At 35.7% G+C, this 24,297-nt stretch overlaps 1 protein-coding gene and 1 long non-coding RNA gene across 4 annotated transcripts in view; both read right to left on the bottom strand.

The window, feature by feature from the left end:
* Positions 1 to 1,293: 1,293 nt before the first annotated feature.
* The window catches only part of LOC145678416 (uncharacterized), a 133,089-nt gene continuing 110,085 nt past the window's right edge, over positions 1,294 to 24,297 (bottom strand). For 2 of the 3 annotated variants that reach the window (XM_081748540.1, XM_081748539.1), the window contains one exon: positions 1,294 to 4,386. In XM_081748540.1, the coding sequence (XP_081604666.1) occupies positions 2,333 to 4,273 (1,941 nt within the window). In that variant the 5' untranslated portion in view covers positions 4,274 to 4,386 and the 3' untranslated portion in view covers positions 1,294 to 2,332. Of the gene's footprint in view, positions 4,387 to 19,507; positions 19,764 to 24,297 lie in introns of those variants that run through there. The other variant, XM_081748541.1, reaches the window with a different exon arrangement.
* Positions 15,793 to 19,451, bottom strand: LOC145678419 (uncharacterized). The gene is made up of 2 exons (XR_014130385.1): positions 16,741 to 19,451; positions 15,793 to 15,988 (listed from the first exon to the last, which is right to left on the bottom strand). It is a non-coding gene; the product is annotated as an uncharacterized LOC145678419 (long non-coding RNA).

Genomic DNA, 24,297 nt, shown 5'->3' with positions numbered 1-24,297 from the left:
TGGGTTGCCTGCTATTGCAGGAAAGGGAGAACTGCAGGTGGTAATGCACTTTTGGAGTCGTGTATAGATTGGATTTCTCTTCCAGTGTACGATGAGTATCTTGATTAAAACAACTGAACATTACTGAATAGCCCATTGTGAGTATAAGTATTCACGACATATTGTTCTGCTACTTTTGTCCCTCTAGAATTGCGAAATTGGCCACTGTGCGCCTCTGAAAATTACAAATTCTGACCATACAGTGACATGAATGTTAGAACGAAGCACGTATTTAGGTAAGTGCTATTCTGTGCTCCAGCACTGGGCGGCAGAATTTAGGGGGTGGCATTTTTTTTTCGTAAGATTCACAACAAAGTTGTATTTAAAACTAGCAACCCACAGTCCCGCGCAAGCGCGAGAAAATATGTTAATGTGCTTAATTCGCTCTAATTACAGTAGTTACTAATTAGCTCCCTTATCTAGTTATTTTTAAAAGGTCATCCTGTCCCACCCCAAGGGGTGAGGAGGAACTTGAACATCATGAAAACTGATATCGTTAAACTCTGCGACCTCGAAAACAATGAATTCAACACTAATGTATGTCGTTGTCGATTACTTTTAAAATTTCGCCCCCTCCCTGGGGAGTGGACTACGACCGTGAAGTTGAATTGGATTAAAACTGTTACCATTCATCTCAGCGACCCAAACAACGGTGAAATACTCTTAATATTGATCGTTTTCGGAGGGAGAGGACGGCAAATTATTTCGAGCACAGAGGCGCACAATATATAAATACGGGTCTGGTTAGAACCAACAAAAAATACTACAAAAATAAAATATGAAGTACTAGCTGAAATACCCTTCTTCGCACAGCAAATAGGTTTGTAGATAGTATTTGAACTCCGCCATCCCCCTAGGATACGCAGGTTAATGAAAGTGTAATGACAAAATCCACAATGTCACCCCTCCTCATCTACTATGTCGATGGGGCTGAACTTGCACTTAGAGGGCATCGTAAGTGGCATTATTCATCCGACGCAAAAACTATGGAATGGACACTAATATTGGTAATTTATGATTATTTTTTTTACGTGTCACTCTCTTCTCACCCCCATGCAGATGGGGAATGAATTTAGATTCAAAAGCATCAGGAGGGTACTATTCATCTCAGCGACCCCGGATTGGCCCGTCATCCTTTCCCCCTCCTCTCTCGGAAGGCGAAGATTGTAAATGTAATATTACAAGATCCTTCGGAGTTTTAAGGTTGATGCATGCCAAGTATAATTTTAATTGGTACCTAGTTATTGCATGGTAAGGTAGTACACAAACTCACATTCGCTTTTCTATATACAGATTTTATAGTTGTCTTAACATATACAATAATTTAATTATATATATATATATGTACATATGTTCTAACGTGTCATACTTATTAACTGTAATGTATTTTAAAAGTATCCTACATTTGTACACATATGTACTTCTCATTCCTTACAAAGAATTTTTCGTAGTGAAGACCCCATTGTAAAAAGAACATGTACAGAAAGCTACGGAATCTTATTGACTAAATCATAAGAACAACGATTTGAAATCTTTGTTACCTTCTCTGTTCCTATATTGATTTCGAGCTTCTATACACTTGGATCATCTACACTCATCTTCATTTTTCTGTCACTTCATATGACTGTTCTCTACAAATTATACGAATATTTGTTCTGCAGCAACACCAAGATGGTCTATTCCCTTAAATCCTACACATTTTATATTACGTGACAAAACAATGGGGAGAAAAGAATTTCGCGTGTGTAGATCTGTGGCAATTGAAAAGGATAGACTTCATTTTTTTTTTAGAGAAACCTTTAAATCGTCTGTATTTCTATGGCCAGGAGAGTGCAAAAATTACGAGAAGTACGCTACACTCAATTCAGTACTAAATGAATATGAATTATTGATATTTACATTCTATATCATGGTTGCAGAATGGAAACAGCACATGTACAAGTTCTTCTATGAGTACTGACTGGTAACAAACACATTTAATACGTTTTTTTCATTTATTATAATAAAAATAACAGGACAATAAATTCCAATATATAATTATAGTCCAGTAATATGCGTAACAGACAAAAACGACTAGATATATTCAGAGTTTCTATATGGAAGTTACACAAGAAATAAACTATAACAAGTTAAAAAGAAAATATTTGCAAAATAACAATATAATTCATGAGATGATTTACAGTTCAGAGTTCGTTCTGAGTACTTTGAAATTCAAAATCCGTAAGTACATAAAGACAAAATTCAAATGGAATTGGCATCTAATAGGTAAAGAGTGAACGTAAAGTTACGTATACTATTCGGTTATGAAAAGATCACTACAGTAACAATATAGCTTTAATATTCTATCCTCTATACAGTGTGATTGATTACCATATTTATTAATACGACTGATATCACCAATTACTTGATACTGTGAACTCCAAGCATTCTTTTCTAAAAAGCTTTCTATGAGTCCTCCCCCAGGTGTAACTTCCACTATAACACGAAGTCTTACCTTAAAATCTTCTGGCGTTGTTACTTGGCTATTCGGTAACATCAGCTGAGCGTCTACAACTCGAACTAATGTTAACGGCACACAGTAAGCCCTTACTGTAGTTAGGAGATCATTCACATGAGAAACCAGATCGTGTGATGCTGCTTGCGCATGTTCGTTTTCTGGTGGTATAGGAATTTCTTCTGTACACACACAATATTCATCAGAAATCCCAATTTCGTGGCATGTTCGATTCTTAGTAATAGGTCTAAATGGGGACATGCCAATCCAACCCCACCTAACCACCTCCGACTCTTCACCGAAGTTAAACATTGCAATATCCATTAACAATTCGTATAAATCATACCAACTAAGAAGAACTTTTTCATTACTTCTAAGACCAGCTATTAAATGCGGGTATTCTTTTCTCATCCACTGAGGTAGAGAAATACTGAAAAAAGGCATTCTTTCCTCCACACGACCTATGACAGTCCTTCTAATGTCATCAAAACGATTTCCATGATCTCCCATTACTATAACAATAGTGTTTTCTAGGCTACCACTATCATACATACGCTTAAACAAACGTTCTATATCACTATCAATTACCTTGATAGAATTGATTCTATCATGACTAGGGTCTGAAAGAAAAGCATAAGCAAAGTATTTGTGTTTTTTCATCTTCAATATAAATTCTTGTACATAATTTAGAAAATATATGTGTTTCGGTACATTACCATAGCATCGCCAATCAGTGGACTTGAAATGTTTGATTTTTTCCATAGCGAGCCAGAAAGGTCGCATATAGTAGTCTGTGGGCTGAACTCGAAAACCTTTCGCTAAGTAATTGAAAGTTGCAAATTGTGGATCATCTTCACAGAGCATAGTGATGTAGCCTTCATTACTAAAATTTTTCCAAGCAGTTGGAAGTGAATCAAAATAGCCTCTTGCTGACTGTTTATTTCCCCAAGCAGCTCCCGGAAGATTGTTCTTTTTATACGCATGCATACCCGTTAAAAACGCAACCATATTAGGGTATGTATTATCTCCCACTTTTGTTAGACCTTTAAATATCGTAGCATTTAATACGTTTGTAAGAAAATAATAACTCTTTGGAAGTTGGCGTGCGAAGTTTAACCTTGACATAGAATCAAATCCAAGAATTAAAACACTAGGCCGACCCGCTTTAACTTTTTCGTTTTTCCGTAACAGTTGCTTAGAAAGTGAGTGAATATGAGCGTGTCCTGATTCATAAATAAGTTTATTTGATTTAGAAAAACATTTAACTATCACAAAATCTGAAGACAGTTTCTCTGGAACTGAAAATATTTGAGGAACAGAGTAATTTACAAAATTATCATCTTCATTAGGTCTGATAATCTCTTCGTACACACAATCAATTGCTGACAAATCATATCCACGCTGCTTAGCACCAGTTTCATTTATATGAATGTAACCTTCATTATCTACGTATGTCAGGTACGGTTGCGGAGTGCCGCATTTTACTACACCCCAATCCTTAATATACTTCAAAATACTGCTATCAAAGGGATCGTAGTCAGGTATTTTGCAGTAACTTACATGTGGTTTATTTTTAAGAAAGTTCTCCAAATGAAGGTTATAGAATTGTAATTCAACCGACGTAACATATGTTTCGTGGATGAAAAACAATAGAGCAGCTACACAAACAACACCAAGTATGAGTAATGTTCTTCTGGAAGCAAGAATAATCCTTAGTACACCTCGAACACTCTCCCACATAATCGTCTTTAAATGTTAATTCTACTATTAGGAAATATGCAAAAATTCTTGATTTACTTCTACTTTAGAGACACTTCCCCTGTAACGTCATTCTTCTCGAACATATAATGAATCTGAAAAACAGAGAACGAAACAATTACATAATTCAAAATTTTGTTGGATTTGCAAGTAGTTTTATACATTAACTATGTGTTTAAAATACTTTAAGAAATCTGTTACATTTCAAGAACTTGTTTGAAACCGAATGGAAAACAGAGGCATTTATTTTGAAAATTGACACAAACTCAAATTATTTTATTAAAATGACTTTTCCTTTACCTCTTTGACCTCATTTGTACTATATATAAGCTATAAAACAACTCTATATAAAGTATTTCTTTAAGTATTATCGCAACAAAATTGGTTACATAAAATCATTGAAATGCAATGTCAAATACCGAATAGTAAAATAAGATTCATTTATGATCATAATTTTTGTTTGAATTGAAAGATCACAATAATTCATTACTTCTACCTCTATTGTGAGTAAATAAATTAATAGCCACGATTTAATATTTAAAAAATGATCTGTAATTTACAGTTTAATCCGACCGAATAAGAACATGTGATATACATATACACAGGGTACAACTCACTTTCCTAACTTCATAGCATTTTACTTTCAAAAAGCACCTACCTATCATCTCATGGTGTCCCGGGAGAAAGGGGCAATACTTCGGAAAATGCAGTATGGGTGATTCTACGCAAAAAGTTCCTATGAACATAGGTCGTAATCTCAACGGTTTGAGAGCTATAGCTTGTGAATCATTTTTGACTTCATGTTGCTTATTACTCATCCTGTACTTATTCTAAAGAGGTGAGACATAGCGGATTTGAAAAGTGATGGAATTGCCTTTCCAGCGGTATGTAATATGTGACAGTGCTGTCTTTGGAAGCAAAATCATTGAGGAAACTTTGGGAATCAGTGTTGCCATGCAATTCCCTTACATCCCAAGTCTCAGTGATGCAATTTTACCCACTTGATACTGCTACCGTGTATTTTGTGCAAATTTCAGATTTCACTCGCGACCTTCCTGAGATATTTGATAGTGAAAATACATGATTTTAGAAAATTTGCAATGTTCAAAAAATTCCAAACAATCAAGTATATGGTTCTCAGATCTGAAACTTGCTTGGGACGTTGTCTATTATATAGTTTCTATGTAGACAAAAAAAATTAAGTTGAGTCTCATTTATTTCGTTTCAAAATATATATTCCAAAACGGACATTTTTAGGTTTCTAACATCAATATTCAGAGCCTTTTTCTCCAACGTTCTAAAGTACGTCTCAATGTCCACAGAATACAGAATGTTGTCCATTCCATTACCTTAAAGTTACAGCGTTTAACGGAATCCTCTGAAAAGTTTAAAATACGCTCAGGCGCCTATACAAAATGGTCGCTACGACAACCTGTGCGGCTAGAAAATAAATGAATACCCGTTTTCAACTCTCAGAATATCGTACAAACTTAGGTAAAAAATTAATCGAAAACTAAATTTTGTCAGCAACCATCATTGGTCGATTTCATTTGGATTGACCCGCTGGTTCAAACCAAGGTGGTTTAAACCAGTTGTTTTTTAACTGCTTTAAACAAAAAGAAATGTCCGTAAAAGCGTGAAGTATTCGTAAAATTTTGATGACACACATTTGTGGGCTATCACGTTTCACTCCCGTATATTATTCGTATTGTATTCAGACCTAAATTCCCCAACCATTATTCAAAGAGATTATATTAAAAAGCAGCTTTTTTTATGTTTATGGATGTTTGTTTTGTGAATTTTTTATAGTTTGTTATTATTGTTATGCAATTGCAATCAAAGAAAAAATCTAAATTTTGTTTCGTTTTAATAATGTTTAGTATTGATAAAATACATCGAAATGCAGTACTTTTTAGGGGGGGGGTCATACAAACCCCACAAGAGGCATTTATTGAAATCGGAAGTATCTTTGGTATCTATTTTAGTATGAATGGATCAGAGCCAAAGTGGACTCAAATAATTCGTATCTTTAATCACTTTTTTTTAACTGATATGAAAATTACGTCTTGTATTCCTTTAACTTGGACTAATAAAAGTCGTAGTGGACTAAATTAGTTCTGTACTCTGCAGTGCTTTGAAATTGTTCATATGTAATTCAGTACAATGGTTTCTCTTGTGCAATTGTTTATCTTTTTGTCCTTCTGAAATGACTCTTGATAATTATATTAACAAGTATGTAAAGATCAGTACAACGTATTTTTAACAGGAGTCCTTCATGAGTGAATCGGCAGACATATCGAATTTGTGGCCAATTAGTCCCGGTTTCGAGTTCAAATGGAGGACAATTTCTCTCGGATGTAAGCCGAGAAGCGTTTTGGATTCCGTTTTAAGCTTATGTGACCCCTTCCAGCATAACCGGGTTGTTGTATAATAACACCAAGGCTAAACAAACTTATTTCTGTCCATGTGTGATATAAATTCATAGAGCAAATATTTAAACCAGAAAACCTCGTGTAAACAAACAAACAAAAAAAAAACTTTTTTTCAATAAAAACCATGGTTTCTGCCAACCCTGTTAACAGACCTCAGTAATTAATGTTTCGAAACTGCATCATCTAGTACGCAAACTTCACACCTTTATGGAGTCGCTCTTTATTTTCCGATATTTCGGTAACGATAAGGTATACCGGGTTGCAGTTTACAGTAAACACTTATCAGTAATGTTCTTTACGACATTTTACACATATATCTCAAAATATGTAAAAATGCATAAATTAGGTGCCCCATGTCCCAATCCCAATGGGGTGCCCACCTACTATTTCGTAGTAATACATTTTGAGTCGTCGTTAAGCCTCAAAAAATATTTTTTTTCGAAATTCATCGTTCGGCAAGTTTTTACTTTGACTCGAACAGAGACTGGAATCGATTCATCTGACCAGGTACCCGGAGCACTTTATGAATCATTTCCCAAGAACGATTCAACTCATCAGAGCAGTCTAAGAACCAGTTGCTCGAAACAGACAACTTATTATAAGGAAGTCACTCCCAGACTATTTCGAAGAATAAAATCATCTTTGGCAAATGTTTACTAAACTGGTCCGGGAATCGGTTCGAACGAATCAGTTCTTAACAACCGTAATTCATTACTTCCGCAAAATGTGCATTAGAAACCAACCACAGATAAAACTAACACTTTAAATGAAGTGAAAAACAGCTTCTAATCGAACCAAACCTAATCCAGTATAAATATTCTAAACTATCCATAATTTTCAAATATGATACCTAATTTTCAACTAAAAATTTAAAAGAAATGGATCACTAGTAAAATATGGAAAGCTTATTTTCAAAACTACATAGAAGTACCATCCCCCAAACTCCCCGTAAAAATGAAAACTGCTAGACAAAATAAACGGTATTACAACACACTTTTAATTTTAAAGATAATGAAAAAGAAAGGCAAGCACAATTCCTGTTATAACAAATAAGAATAATACTAATAAACGTTTACTCTTAACACTCATAGGAAATAGCTTCAGCCTTCAACCACAACCATCACCAGTTTTCTCTAACTTAATTAAATCACACAATACCGTAAAGTGATAATAATGCCCGAATATAATACAAACTTATTTATGAAAGACGAATTCAAACTTATAGCATCAAATCCATTAAATGCTTTGTCAATCTCATTTAGGAATTCTACAGTTCCAATTAAACACAAATTGAAGTACACGCTTCCACGAATATGACAACCAGCCACAAAAAAAAAAAAAAAAAAAAAAAAAACTACAGCCAACTTATCTCACAAAAGACACAGCACCAAAGGCACAAACAGTTCCAGCAAGTCACTGAACCCACATGATAAAGAACGGTTCCGGTCACTGTAAAGTCCTACCAATCGTTTTTCTACCCGAAACTTAAAGTCCATACCCGACCAAATGAAGCAACAAAGTGAATAGTTTTTGAGTGTGTTCGATTGTCACTAAGAAAGAGTGAAGTGCTCTACATGAGAGTGACCATGTAAGTGTTGCAAAGCTGTGCCACACGCAAGGCATATGTGTTTGTATGCCATCGGAACTTCTTCTGCACTATCCTTATGCGTATACCCTCCGTCGCTGACACGACTATGGTTTGGACAACAAGAGTTGAGTAGAGCGCGTTGTGAAACAGACACAGCAGCTCTGGCGACAAACTAGGATCTTTAACAATTCATAATTTTATAATCGTAAAAATATAACAGGAACGTATGATTTCCAAAAAAAAAAAAAAAAAAAAAATTAAATGAAATTTTGAGTTTTACGTCCCACGTTATGCCGGTTAGGCTAAAGGAGACGGTGATAATGAGTAATGAATGAAATGGTGGAATGAAGAAAGTGGGAGGGAACGGGAGAACCCCGAGAAAAGCCACGCACACGGTGTTTGTCCACCACAAAGTTCACTTGGCGGGAGCAGGGTTTGAACCCGAGACCCCTAGCACCAGAGGTGAACGCTCTACCACTGAGCCACCGCGGCCCCGTATGATTTTCAAATAACAATAATAATAGTAATTGGAAATTGACATTCTACAAGAAAAGTAAAGAATATGTTAATAGACTGTTTTTATCTATAGTTTACATCAACTTCGAAACTTAAGCAGCTTCAATATTTTTATTCACCTAATGAAGAGACTTTGCGATCTTTTAATACTGAATCGAATACCAAATAGTATTTTTCATCTAAATTCTACAAATTTTTGCTAATTACTCAATGGCTTTACCAAACGTAGTAAGTTACTGTTTTCATATACCTCGAATACAAATTCTTGTGCTAACAGGCAACTAAAAGACATTCTTTTTCTATAGAGTAATTGGAAGACAGGCATCAGAACAGAAAATTATCAACAGCAAATGATTTACTGGGTTTGGTTTCTTGTTATACTTTCAAAAATTTAATTAGCTGTTTTATTTAATCATTTTCGTTAGAGTTTACCTTTCGTGCACAGGCCTATAGCTAACCAAAATCTTGAATTTTTAAGGAGAATAGTGTTGCCGACGAGACGAGAAATAAACCGTCATTCCAAATGAAATCAACCAAATCCAAATCTCATGGTGTCAGATTTCGATGAAACTTGGGGTACATGTAGGCCCCTATGAGAGATGATCATGCACCAGATTGTAGCTCTGTACCCCCTATAGTTTCAGAGAACAGGGTGGTAAAAAAAAAGGCCAAATTTGATGCTTTTTGTAGAACCTTCTTAGCTTTAATTGGTCATATCTCCCGTAAATATTGAGCTAGAGAGAAAAACAATTTAGCATTTTGAAGAGGAAACAATAGGCTGCGAGATATGTGAGGAACATTTATTTGAAAACTAAATACTTTCCGGGATATCCAGGGAAAATTTTGGATTAGTGATATTTCAGAAAGCGCCCATTTGATTTCCTTGAAATTGGGTACCAAGGTAGGCACATATGTCCGGCATGTGTGTGCCAAATGTCAACTTGGGCCAAGAATGAGCCTGGAGTCTACAATGATTTTCTTGTCATAATGTTGGGAGAGAGACCTGGGTTGCCAATGTGACAACTTGCCAATTTGTCAATACTGGTAAAGTAATGTGTTAGAAATATTTACCTATTACTGACATGCTGGAAGTGATCAATTGTCAATGGTGTCTGTGCTGAAGCAGTCGACTGGCTTCTTCCATATCTTTCTTGTTGAGTGTGTAAGTACGGCCAGTTGCAGTTATGGAGTCAACAAGAGAGATGGATATACGAAGGAATGTACTGGTCCATGAGGTCTCAGAAAACACAACTTTGCTGTTTCACGTGTCTCGTCGACTTGCAATACACAAGCAAGCCACCAGAAGCCACCATAGATGCAAGTAACAAAGTCCCTAAACTCTTCATTAAAGTCTAGTTTACAAGAATATGGCCTCAAGAATATTGTCTTTCAGGACTTGCACCATTTTTTTCTGGAACAGTTGAACTGGCGCAAATCCCGGGGAGACGATGGGGACATGTTCTTTCAACTTTGGAACTGAGGGGACTGTCCTCCCAATAATCCGATTTGAAATGTTTTTTTCTGGGCAGAAATGTGATTATTTGTGTCTGATTGCTACAAAGGAAAGTGAGCTGAAATTGATGACCCCCTTCCCCCACAATAAGCCTCAAATCTACCCGCCTCCCATGTTGAAGACAATTCTTCTCCCCTGATCCTCCACAGCATTGTTTTTTAACTTCATAAATAGTCTGAAAATCACTTAAAAAATTATGGACCCGTCCCCCCAAAGTTGAAGACAGATTTGCGCCGCTGACTGCAACAGTGTTATGGCTGAGGCATTCAGATATGGTCAACACGCTTATGTGCTGCAATACACCCTCCTCACGATAGTAGGCTACAAATGGGTGCACAGTTGCTTGGGCATTATTCCAGTGGTATCCCTGTGCCTCATCCTGTAGCACAAAGAAGTAGTTCTCAGAGAAGACATACACCACAACAAACTCTCCTGGTTTAAAGTTCTCTTTCTGTCGAGTAAGGTATGCCAATTACTGCTTTGCAATAAATGAATGCTTCTGAAGTACCTCCAGTTTGTTGCAGAATTCACCTACCAACTTATCAGCATATTTACTCATTGCCTCCAGCATGGTTCGATTAACTAAAACCCATTGTTTGTAGGTTACTTCTTCGATCATGTGTCTGTTCATCAGGTCGATAAGTGTCTACTTGATGTGCGCTTTCCCTGGGCATTCAGAGAACTCATTTAGCTTACTTATCTGTTGCATTGTCACACACCATGTAGTCCTTGTATTTATGGAGAGGCCTCTTTCATTCCCTAATCAGCTTGTCTATCTTTGCTCTAGTAAGCATGAAGACAAAACTTTGATGAATGGTGCAGTAACACACTTTTACTTTCTCTCTCTCTTTCTCTGTGTGTGTGTGTATTCCATTTGCATATGCCAAGATGGTTTTGCGGCCTAAGTTTACAAAATTTGGAAAATCCAATTTTGCCATCAGAATCCTTGAAAACCAAGTATGCTTCCTTTAGGTTCGTCAGGATCAGTTGTTTTTGCATGTGGACTCTCCCTCCTTGTTGATACAATGTCTTTTTTCCCCAGGCATCTAACGACTATCATCATCACTGTTGTAGAAAGCATGAATTTCTTTGATCATTTTTTCAGACAATGAGCGTCCTGGCCTAGAGTTTGGAGTTGATAGGATGCCTCTTTCTTAACAAATTTCTTTGCAGTACGAGCCATGTAATTTGTCACACCAAATTCGTTCTCAATTTTCTTAACTGGCCAGCTCTTGGGCAGAAGTGTAAGAATGAATATCTGATCTGATCTTTCGTACATGTGCTGAACTTCTGTTTCAGTTGGGTAATAATTTCTGACTCCGCACTTTTCTTTTCCTCGTCATTTTCCACTTTCAGAGTGTGTAATATGAGCGACACTGTGGAAGTGTTAACTGAAGGATTTGCTTATAGATTTCAGCTTCTTTTTCTGAATTGGTGACGCACCAAGTACCAGAAGGTTCTGGATCAATACGTCAATTGTTGCGTCAGGTGATGTAAAAGGCAGATGAGGATTTGCACTAAGAGACTGCCCATCAAACGATTCTTGGTCGTCACTTGCCTGTACGTCAGCTGCTCTGGAACAGCACCTACTTAGTTCTTTCCTGCACTTATTACACACCTTGCTCATACTCGGAGCTTTGAATTGTGTAGCGAATTCTGCCATCCACGTTTGCACCGGGCGAAGTCCAACCCTCACTTTACTGCAATGACTGCCAAATGGATTGGCACGGTAGAGGCGTGGCAATGCTGCTTTTGAATGCACTCAGTTGCGGGTAATGTTGGAGCTGGATCACGGACTATCCACTACTGATACTCCGAAATCTGCTGTATAGTCACTGTGATCTCACTAGTTAGCTATGCTTGAACACTATATAGACACTTGCAGCTAGACTTCTTGTCCAGTTTAGAGTTAAGAGCTTACTGGCATGCAGTGTCTATGCCCTCTGATCTCATACAGGTAACGAACCTTAAAGAAAGTTCCAGACGGTTCTAGAACTTTCTAAAATGTTCGAGAACCTTGCAGAATGTTCCAGACAATTCTAGAATGTTCGAGAACCTTCCAAACGGTTCTAAAACTTTCTAGTGTTCGAGATGATTCTAGAACTTTCTAGAATGTTCCCGATAATTCGAGAACCTTAAAGGATGTACACATATTTAGATAAATGCAATGTACTAGAATTGATAATGGAAAGTTTCAAAGATCCCTACAGGATTACTGAATTACAGATTGCACCAGAAAAACATCACTACTAGGTCAGTTACTTTACTGTACTGACAAACTGGCAAGTTGCCACATTGGCATCCCAGGTGTCTCTCTCCTGACATGGCTACACGAAAATCATTGTAGACTCCAGGCCCATTCTTGGCCCAAGTTGAGTTCCTCACATATATTGAAGCTCATTCTTTCCTCTTCAAAATGGTATACTATTTTTCTCTCTAGCTCAATATTTACGGGAGATATGACAAATTGGAGCTAAGATGATTCTACAAAAAGGATAAAATTTGTCCATTTTTTCTTACCACCCTCTACTCTGAAACTACAGGAGGTACAGGGCTACAATTTGGTGCATGATCATCTCTCATACGGGCCTACATGTACAACTATGAGCAAAATAAATGACGCGTCTCTTTATTCTAAATTTTTTTTAAATATCTCCGTTTTCTTTGTATGTTCGAATTTTGGGAAGGTTTCCCCAGCAGGAAAAGTTAATAATAAACCCGTTTTTAATATTTGTGTTAGATATTAGCTTAAAATAAATAAATTAAAAGCAAAAAACATTAAATCGACCGAAATTACGAGAATTACCAACTCTGCTTAAGTGGGGAATTTTTAAGAACGGGAGGGAATTCTGCAGTTCAGCATAAAGCAGCGACATCTATGTCATTGACAGAAATATGGATTAAATCTACAAATGGAAATTTCAATGAAACATTTCTAATACGCCTTATAACGTGCATTATCTACAAACTCCAAATATATGAATCTATGCCAAGTATTAACGTATAGATAGAGCAAATAGTGGACATTACCTATGGAAAAAGACGAATTGCTGGCACGATCGTAATGAAAAATTATCTTTACCGTATAACAGGTTTAGTGCAAGTAAGAAAACAAATAGCTCAGAGTACTGAATAATTCACTTTATCAGCGCAGGAAAATTTCCAAAAATTTTCCCACGGGAACGTTCCCTGGGCGTTGGTTGCTTAGTTGCTAAGCTGGTATACGTATGCTCATACCCTTGGACAGCTACCAGCTATAGAAACAAGATGAAACATGCTTTTTCCTCTTCTTCGTCTTGTATTGGCTAATTATTTGAACCCCGCCCCTCCTGCAAAGAGCATAAGCGGAACGTATGTCTTTGAGTAGATCAATCCGTTAGCAGCTGTTGCAAAAGAAGAAACGTCAATTAAAGATGGCATCGTCAATGAATTTATTAGATAAGCTTAATATACCATCAATGGTAACCTTTACAAAAATGCAAGATTTGGAGATTGGCGTACCATTTTGTATTATAAACTGTGAGAATTACAACGATATATGGTAGGAAGGCATGTGTAACATTTGAAGAAGGCGAAAATGTGATTTTACCAGGACGCTGTACTGGAAAATTGGAAGCAGATAATGGTGCATTATTAACGTATTTACAAAGTGGAAATGTATGCTTAACATATAAAGGAATGAAGATTAATGTATCTGAACGTAACATGCACGATCTTGAAATTACTGACTTGATATATTCATCGTACGTGTATGGTGGCATGTAGAAAAAAGATGAAACATGAATTTTCCTCTTCGCCCCTCCTCTTCATGCATGCGCAGTCATCTGTATGCATAGTACCGTTAATCTGTGTTGATCAGTTACTGGAGTAACATGTCTTTGCTTGTGCATCAACTATGAATACCAAGAAAGACTACCTGTTAAATGTGAAATATGGACTTAATTCAATGAAAACCAAATTAATTTGTATTGGACTGGATAGTGATACATTTGAGCCAGTGATTCGTGTTGGAAAAGGACTTGTGTTTGGAGTTAAATTTGGCAGTGGGAGAAACTTGTACATTTGACCCCATTTGTTACGGACTATTTAAATTCTCAAGTGGAAATTACATTTATAAAATCTCTTGGTCGAAAAAACGAACTGGTGGTGCGGAAACTAATGGGTGAAAATTTAGTGATGTTAGAGAAGAAAGGAACACTTCATGCTCCTCGAAACACTGTGTACTTAACTTCAAGTGATTGGCTTTATTTCTTGGAAATATTACCGTGTATTGAACATGCTGTGAAAAACAGTAAAGTTTGCAGTGTTGTGCTACGTGAATATTTTGACTTGTGTACAGATACTATTCGCAATCATGTACAATCGCAGTGTCTTACATGCAGAGGACTTGCCGGAATCCATACATGTGTAGATGAACAGAGCATTATTAACGGTATGAACATCAGTTTTCCAAGTGTATCTCTTAATAAGAACAGTGATGTGATCATTGGTGGGCAACGATTAAAATTGGAAATGAAAGTATTTTGCAAACAAAAACTCATAGATTCAATTATGGTTGATTTATTTGATAGTGTACAGACACAGCCATAGTGGGGGGGAAACCGACACTCAACAAAAACTCATAGATTCAATTATGTTTGATATATTTGATAGTGTACAGACAGAGCCATGGTGGGGGAAAACCGATACTCAACCTTCGGAGGGTATCAAGGAAGCGGACGTCTGTTCATAAAAAAGAAAATTGATTTATAGTGAACAGTGTAGTTATAAATTCAGAAATAAAAAACAAATATAGTGAAATGTTTTATTTGTGTTTTTTGCTCGTTTAATAAACTTCAATATGATAGATTTTTACTCGCGTACTAATTGTTTTATGATAAAATCCTAACATATTTTTCCCTCTATACTATAAGTGTTATGTATAATAATAATTCAAATATTTGAAATGTTTGGTAAATAAAAGCTAGTATTTGAAATCATTATTATTATTATTAAACAACTTTGATAGGCCTTGTTTATTTTAAAAAAAGAAACTTGACAATAATTATTATTAAATTTGAAAACAAAGTCCTATCATCATAATAATAATATTGAATTCACATACTTGTTTTAATTAACGAAAGAATATCTGATCAAGTATTTGAATGCATAATTATTATTATTTAGTTATATGATCACATCAATGAATTTTAAAAATCAGTTCTAGATTCTTTTCAAAACAGTATGAAATTCTTTAATTCAATGAGTTTTAAAATGTTTTATATTTATTTAATTACATAATTGATTATAAAACATTTATTTATTAGGAAATAGAAAATAAGAAATAAAACATTTGTTTTCAAAGAGAAAAAAGAATACAAAGTATTTATTTATGATAATATTTACACAAGGAAAACAGGTAAGTATAGTACATTTTTTTAAAAAAAAAGAGATTTCATCAGTTCTTTGTTCATATTCACTGTGAAAATGATTTTAAGTCACTTTTTTACACAACACACACACACAGTTCTTTAATTGTCTTCTTATATGGCCTTGATGAGGACTCTACATATGACATGACAATGATGCAGCTGGTGATGATGGAACGTAGATAGAAGTGATACTGTACAATGATGCTGCCCATACACACGCTGACGATCTTTCATTCTCTGAAATGAAAAAAATTGAAAAAACTTAAAATTTATTTCATCTATCATGAACAAATAAAAAAATATGTATACAAAAACACGTTATAATAAAGGAGAAATGACTACCTGCAGTAATAGAATTTAAGAATTATTTTATCTATAACAAAAAGTATCTAAAACACGAAGAAGAAAAAATATCAATAATAATAATGAAGGCATGATAATATGTATACAGGAGAAATGATTACCTGTATTAATAAATACATCAATCGACGATCATTTTTTCCGAAGTTGAGAATGTTTAATGAAAATCATTTAAGGACTTTCCTTCAGCTTTAAAGCAAAGGAATATATATGAATAATGTCCACATAGGGACGATTTCACACTTTGAATTTGTTTATTATTAAATGTATAAGAAAGTGAATTTCTAAGTAGAAATTGAATGTTGTATTACATATGGAGGAAATTCAAATGTATCGAAGCAGTGGACACGTCCATTAGTATTAATATATATGGAAATCCAATGGGTGTCGAGTTTATTAGCGGGATCTGTATTTATGATAGCTGCAGGTAGTGGAACATGCATTGGTAACTCATATTAGTCCCTGCATATACGCCAATGAAGTGATTGTGAAATAAAGAATTTGTTTGAAAGCATTCAATAAATCTAGTGTAGAAGACATCATGTATAAAACTAGACATGTACATATGTTACGGTATTTAAATAATAATAATAATAATAATAATAATAATAATAATAATAATAACGTACCTTTAAAAATCCATGATGATGCTCCTCTGATGATCCACTTCTAAAGATTGGAACTCGTGATATGTGATGCATGAGACAGGTGCTGGTAGAGGATTCTTAAAATGAACTACCAGACGAACACAGCCGTGATGTTTAAGATTACAATGCTGGCTTCTCCATCTTGGGTAATGTCGAAAACAAAGATAGTGTATCCTTGAGGAAAGTCAAGGCAAGGAATATTGTTACCCTGATTGGAAAAGTGAATACCTGATCCACAGAATAAGGTATATGAAGAAACAGATATTATTTTCGAAATTTGGTTGTAAAAGTTTTGAAGGTACAGGTTTTCCATCAATGTATGAGAAGAAATTGATGTCAAAATGTTTGAAATGAAATGGATTTGAAGTTATCGCTTCCGTATAGGCATCATTTTGAGTAAACGTTACAATCGCTCGAGTTGGTAATACTCCCATAAATAAATCATCGATTGTTTTTGATTGAAGATCCTTTGGAATGACGAGTGACTTCATCTGCACTCTTGTGAGAGGATATTTGGCTGTTGTTGATCGTAGAAGCTTGTTATGTGCTAGTTTTATTGTAGGACTAACATCAATCTTTTTAATATGTAAAGCAGCGTCTAAAATATTCACTTTAGCCTCAACAGACGGATCACTAGCGATGAGACAAAAGTCTGGCTTTGCAAATTGATAAGCAATTGTACTCCTTGGATTAAAAATTTATCCTGATTAAAAATATCACAATGAAGATGTCCAGGCATGTCGAATTATGCAGTTTTTTGTCAATTCATAACATTGAAATCCTCCATTACTATTAGATGTTGCATCTATATGTCCAGCACTATCTTGAAACCAGAATGCACATTGAAGATATTTTCAGCAGAATCATAATAATTTAAGTTTTTCGATGTATGATCGATATGGATGATTATGAGATGGAAATGAAATCAGTTTGTTATTTAAATACACTTCCACTTCACTGAACATAGAATTTAAAGTCATTAATAGGAGCAACAGCTTTATCACTTTCACCAAATGCTGACCCATCGGGTTTAACGATTTGAGTTTCAATCTAAAGAAGCGTAGATCTATGTATTCTTCACTTGTTCCTGGGATAACAAATTCTATATGTGCATTATCAGCTAGTGAGCTGATCGGTTTATATGTAACATGATTATTTAATATACTGGCTTGCGTTGGTTTTGTGGAAAAAATATCTAGTTTACTTTCTATACACTCGCGGGATTGATGATGTAAGAAATCCATGATGATTTAGTCAAAGATATCGTGTGATAATTTCCTCTTATAAGACTGAGTTTTCTTTGTTTTCTGTGTACGTTTCCTTTGCTCTTCTTCCTGCGCTTGATGATGTGTAATGATGCAGGGTTAAAGATGGAATGACGTGTAATTCTTTTCCTTCGTTCATATCCAAATCCTAGCATAGATTTCAGTTTATTTTTAGCTTTTTCTTGCAAGATGGACTTCGTTTCACCCATTCGTTGATGAAAGGAATCGTTAATAGATTGTTTATCAACGATGACGTCAATTATAACGTTTGCTCCGGATTTTAATAATTCCTTTCCTATTGTTTTAGCTCCTTCTGTTACTAATGGCATGACAAAATGAAATGATTCTCCAAGGAAACTTTCAATACCATGTCCAACTTGATAAGGTGATCCAACATAAACGTTTCCAGTTCCAGAAAGCTTGTTTTTGGTAATATTGTAAATATGGATTGCTCATATTTGTTGATGTTGGCGACTGGTCGAAAATGTAGTTTAATGCATACAGTTCCAAAAGTAAATGCCAGTGGAGAGCCTGTACCATCTCATATCTATTTTGATATGTTTAAAATACATCTTCTCTATAGGCACATAATGTGGAGGATTAAAAATTTCTATAACACTACTTCCAAATGTATGATTCACAGGATCCATATTTATGATACGTAATAATGGTGCTACTGTATCTCCAACAAATACGGATTGAATTATATCACAGTATACATACATTGTAGATGGAAGTTCTAAACGCAAATTTGGAATTCTTTGGACTTTTTGCATATCCTTTAAATCAGTTTCGCTCAAATCCCAACATTGCACTAACACTTGGTGATAATGCAATGTCTACATCTGTCTTTATGAAGACGTTGTATAAGACAGGTATTACTCTCAAGAGTGTACGAAATATGTAAATTTGTGAATCTGTTGTGCGTATTAATTATCTTTATCAATTCTGAAGTATTAGTGTAATAACGCACAGGAATAGTCACAAATTTCCATTCATCACTTTTTGCAGGTTTGTAAGAAATTTTATTATTTTCTTCATTAATATTTAATATTGAATGAGGATAATGAATCTCAACAATAGCCACTTCCCACTTTTCACGAAATTCCATTCTTTGATGAAGTTTACTAGTGTATGATGTTAAGGTGTTTTCAGGAAAATATTCCATATAACTATTACTGGGAAGCATAATGTAAAAATCTCCATCAGGTTTCATTGTACTTCTGGATTTTCTCTACGGATGATGCAGGAATCCAGGAATCAGGGTGGCCACTCATTTGGAATTTTAAAATTCCCTGACTTTTCCAGAAATTTTCCCGGTTTTCCAGAAAATTTCTAGAGAAATCTAAAATTAGTATATCATTGTTTTTCAAAGCTTAAACGGAAGCTACAAGTGAAATGCAATGTGGACTAGAGGATCATTATTAAAAAAAGAATCACAAAAAACACTAGCGAAGATAAATAGTCTAATTTTAATCACTTACTTGCCTAATTTTCAATTCTCCTGTGTGTTTCCACTCCACTGTAACCAACTGCTGCACAGAACGAGAAGAGGAATGTCTATCCCTATCGCTTTCTAACCTTAAGCTTAATACTAGTCACAAAAGTACACAAACAGTCCACTACTAAAACACAAATTACTGGAACGAACGCTACTTTACTGAAATGTTTTAAAACCTCAAAATCACAGACTTGCAGTTCACTAAAATCAAACTGAAGTTAAGACCACATCCACTTAAATGTTTTAAGACCTCAAACCAATAATCTCGTCATCAATTGCAGACAGTTTCTCCCTGACATCATTCAACTTCATTTCTTCGCCTCGAGTTCAATAACTTTATCCTTAATGGCATTTCTCTTCTTCTATTTCTTCTCTTCCTCGTCTTGATTCCTCAGAGACTCAACATATACTCCATGAGCATTGCGGGCAGCATGGACAACCCTCTTTGTAATTCGAAACGTATCAATACCACCCATAGCTGAAATTTTATCATGTACCTGCCTGAGTGCAATTAGACTCAACTCCCTTTGATTTTCGATTAAACATTCTTTTTTGATTGGAAATCCCCTCTCCACAATAGCATTTCCATGAGATAGAATGAGGAGAAATTTCACAAAATCAGTCATATGTACTGAGCATGCGCCTAAATGCATCATCTCCATCCAATGGTCATCTAATCTCTTACTTTTCCTGCCATAAGTCTTCATTGCTTCCAATACAAGAGGATTTTTAGCAAAAAGTTTGAATTCACCTTGGATTTCATCAGGTAATGTTCCTTAAATCCAATTCTTGGATACTACAATTTCTAGGCAATTGGACAATCTCTTTGCAACTACAGTGTCATCCATAACAAACATATTTGGATCCAGGAAAGAAATTGCTCTTGTCAGGTTGAATTTTAGAGGTGACCTGTCCATTATTTTCAGTATGAATTTCTGACATCCTGCGCGACAGTCTTGTCGAAATTCAAGAGTCTGTCTATCCGATACGGTATTGGCTTTTCGTATAGCATCTTTTGATGTGTACCCAATGTTTACAATCTTGGCTGGCTTTGTCTTCGCTATTATTGAAATCAATTTTAACCAATGGCCGGCCTTCCAAAACACAATCTTTCACAAAACGACCTGCAACAGATAATACTATGGCCTGGAGCGAGTTGTAAAGGAAAGGAGCTAATGGAGATTTTCCCTGAAATTCACGCAGGAAAGGTTCAACAGTTTTTGCTAATGTGAAAAAGCCAAATTTCGCACCAAGCAGGTTATCATTTGTGAAATGTCTTACAGTATCAAAGCTTTTGCACTGTGGTAAAGCCCACTGTACGTATTTCTTTACGTTCGGTAATATTTCCATCGCCCGAGAAGCAACGTCTGAATTTTCTGTCCATCTAATGCTGCAAAATTTTTTCGGAAACACAGAAGACCCTGTGCATCTTATGTAATCTGCACGACGAGCTGGAACGTCTTTGAATAAATTATAAGACGCCCTTAGGAATTCTTCTAATTTCCAACCTGTTGCTTGCATGGCAGCTTTAAAAGCACAATTCATAGTATGCAGCCCATAACTTCGAATATCAAGAAGAATTGGATATGAAGGTGAACTTGCAAGATCTTTCTGGAGATCACTTAAAAATTTGAAGTTAACATGTGGGCCATCCTTCGAAACTTGAACAATTTTCTTGAGATCCAAACCTAAGATAACTAACTTAAATGTCTGCTGACGTTGAATGTCCGAGGAACACTGAATTTAAATATCTTGATGACACTTGGTTTCTTTCATTGTCCCAAAACCGAATCGTAAGGTCCATTTGCTGCTTTTGCGAGACTTTGTTAAGGCTTTCATCAAACCCAATAACATAATGCTTGCAAGCTTCTATTTCTTTCATAGATCACTTTCAAAAAGTCGTCCAAGACCATGAACGATAGTATAAGCTAACTTGGTACGTTGTAATTGCATCTTACTACAAATTTTGCTATCAGGGAACATGAGCTTGAAATTTGTTGCCAGTCGGGAAGTAGATCGGAATGACAAGTGTTCCATTACTGCCTGCAAACACCACAGAACTTCAGCTTTAGTTACTGACTCAGACACTAGAAACGACTTCATAACATTAGCATGTTTATTTTTAATAGATTCTTCGGAAGCCACCAGCATCTCTTTACTTACAACCAGTTCTTCAGCGGAACAAGAAGGACCTGGATTCTGACCACTACATTCCACTGCATTCTTTTGCTGACAAAAAGTTGTTATCGGCCGAGTTACTAGACAGTTCTTCACAGCTGCAATGTGTTTTTTGCCTTACATGTGGCTAATAATAGCCCGTTTTCCCATGTTGCTGAGGCTAAAAGTATTTCTGCAAATCTTACAGAATGCAGCATTCCTGTTGTCCTTCACAGCAGAAAGCCACAATGAGAAATTTGGGTTGGACAGCCAGTCGTTCCAAAAAGTAGCTTTTTTAGACATGATTGAGACGCAAACTGAAATGAAAAATAATAATAATATGAATATGAGTGTACACATCAGAAATTAATATATATAACAACATCAATAAAATAAGTACACTGTCTATTGTTTCTCATTGCTCAACGTTGTTACTGAATTTAGTATACCGAAAAAGTTAATTAGATTAATAAGATGTGTTTAAGCGAATCCCAAAGCAAAGTCCGCGTGGGAAAATACTTGTCCGCAAGCTTTCACGTTGAGAATTGCCTGAAGCAAGGAGACTCCCGCTAATCGACGTCCATGAATCAGCCATCCGTTATTCTCTTTACATATTTAGAAGCGAATAATTTATATAGGACGAATCAACATTTACGCAATGTTACAATCAATATGCAAGCTTATTTCTTCAGACCAAAACAAATCTGCACTAGAATTTAGGATCGGAAAATCAAATGTACCGGAAACTCAAATACGAATACGAACAATGTGCGAAAAGGGCGATAAACGGCTCAAAATTACAGAAAATAAATCCAACCCATCGCAGAAATGTCGTTTTACATAATATTTACAAATCATTGACATTGGAAAAATTCATAAAAATTGCCTGTGTATATTTTATCACTCCTACGGGTGGTTACGCACATTAACGAAAACTGGCACGTTAATCATACATAAGTAGACTTCGGATCGATATGCACTAAAAAACGGCAAAATATGCCTGCAAATATGCTATAAAAATCACGAAAATATATGCACTGAAAATATGCAGATATGCACTAAAGATTGTAAATATGCACCAATCAAAAGCTAAAATTAAATGAGGAATTTTATTATCTTTAGAGAAAAAAGTTGTATTACTTGAACCACATATACTTGGTGTATAACTATAATGCATTCATGCTACAATACACAACTGTGTAGTTTCCGGTGTTTTCTTGCAAAAACCTGCATTTGTCGGTTAAAACATCACTGTACATCGAAAAGTTCCTTCCGTGTCACGGGTCGTTAAGGGACAGTATTTCAAGAAAGCAATGTTACTTGCCAATAAATCTGAAATTCGTGCGTCGTTGTTCCCAGGAACACTTTATTTACATTAAACAAGAATTTCATGCCTGGATTTTTCGCGTCCATTGAATGTGAGTTTCGAAGGAATGCTTGTCCGATTGGTCTTGGTGGCGTCTGTTTCGTTATTGAATCAAATATCTCAAATGTACTGCAAAGTCCTAATTATCGCTCTTCTAATCTTATGATCTTTGAAATTGAACTGAAATGAGTATTGATAAACGTAAGGTTACTTTTAATGTTTTCAGTTCCCTAAGCGTCCAAGGCTTCTTGAATACATTTCGTTTCTTCGAGTTCAAACAGCTCACAGTCAGTATGTGAAATTAAAATGCATCTTTTATATATATATATATATATATATATATATATATATATATATATATATATATATATATATATATATATATATATATATATATACAAATAAAAGAATGCGCCAAGTATCTGTGAATCTAATCTAATTTAAATAAAATAGAGTTTGTTTGTGTGTTTGTCTGTCTGTCTGTCTATGTGCGGCCTGGAGACCAGACGTGTGGTCCGAAAGTTACCAAATTTTGGTTAGGGGTACCTTGTCCCAGGCCCCAGATCAAGACGAAGCCCTTTTTTCAAATTTCAAACCGGGGGGCCTCAGGGGGCGTTTACCGGAACCGGCTTGGAAACCAGACAAATTGACCGAGAGTTACCAAATTTAGTCACGTATACCTTGGTCCCAGGCTCCAGACCAGAGTTAAACGTTTTTGCCAAAATTCGAACCAGGGGGGTCTCATGGGGGTGTTTACCGGGACATGTAAAAGTAGTAGAAAATGACCGATATTAGTCTCGAATTCATAGTTTTCGCGGTTGCGGAAATCAATGGTGAAACTCCGATCGCATTAACTTCCAAATTCACGCTATTCGGCTCCGTGCCGAAGTCAGCGGGGGGTGGGGTGGGTGAGATACTGAGACATATAAAAGTAATCCAAAATTTCCGATATTGGTGTCAAATCCATAGTTTTCGCGGTCGCTGAAATCAATGGTGACACTTCCATTAGGCAAATTTAGTTACAATTGCATGCGGGCCGGGAGTCAGCGGGGGGGCAGGGCATACCGAGACATGTAAAAAATAGCCCAAAATGACCGATATTAGTATCAAATTCATAGTTTTCGCGGTCGCTGAGATCAATGGTGATACTCCCACAGGCGCTGACTACCAAATACAGCCCCCGTGCGAAGCATGGGTATATTCAACTAGTAAAGCATAAATATACTCAGAGAAAGAAATAAACATTTCTG

This window comes from Thermobia domestica, chromosome 2, assembly GCF_964235325.1.
Source record: "Thermobia domestica chromosome 2, izTheDome1.hap1.1, whole genome shotgun sequence".
NCBI lineage: Eukaryota > Metazoa > Arthropoda > Insecta > Zygentoma > Lepismatidae > Thermobia > Thermobia domestica.
Note: the sequence above shows the minus strand (reverse complement) of the source record. Positions and strands in the feature narration are given on the sequence as shown.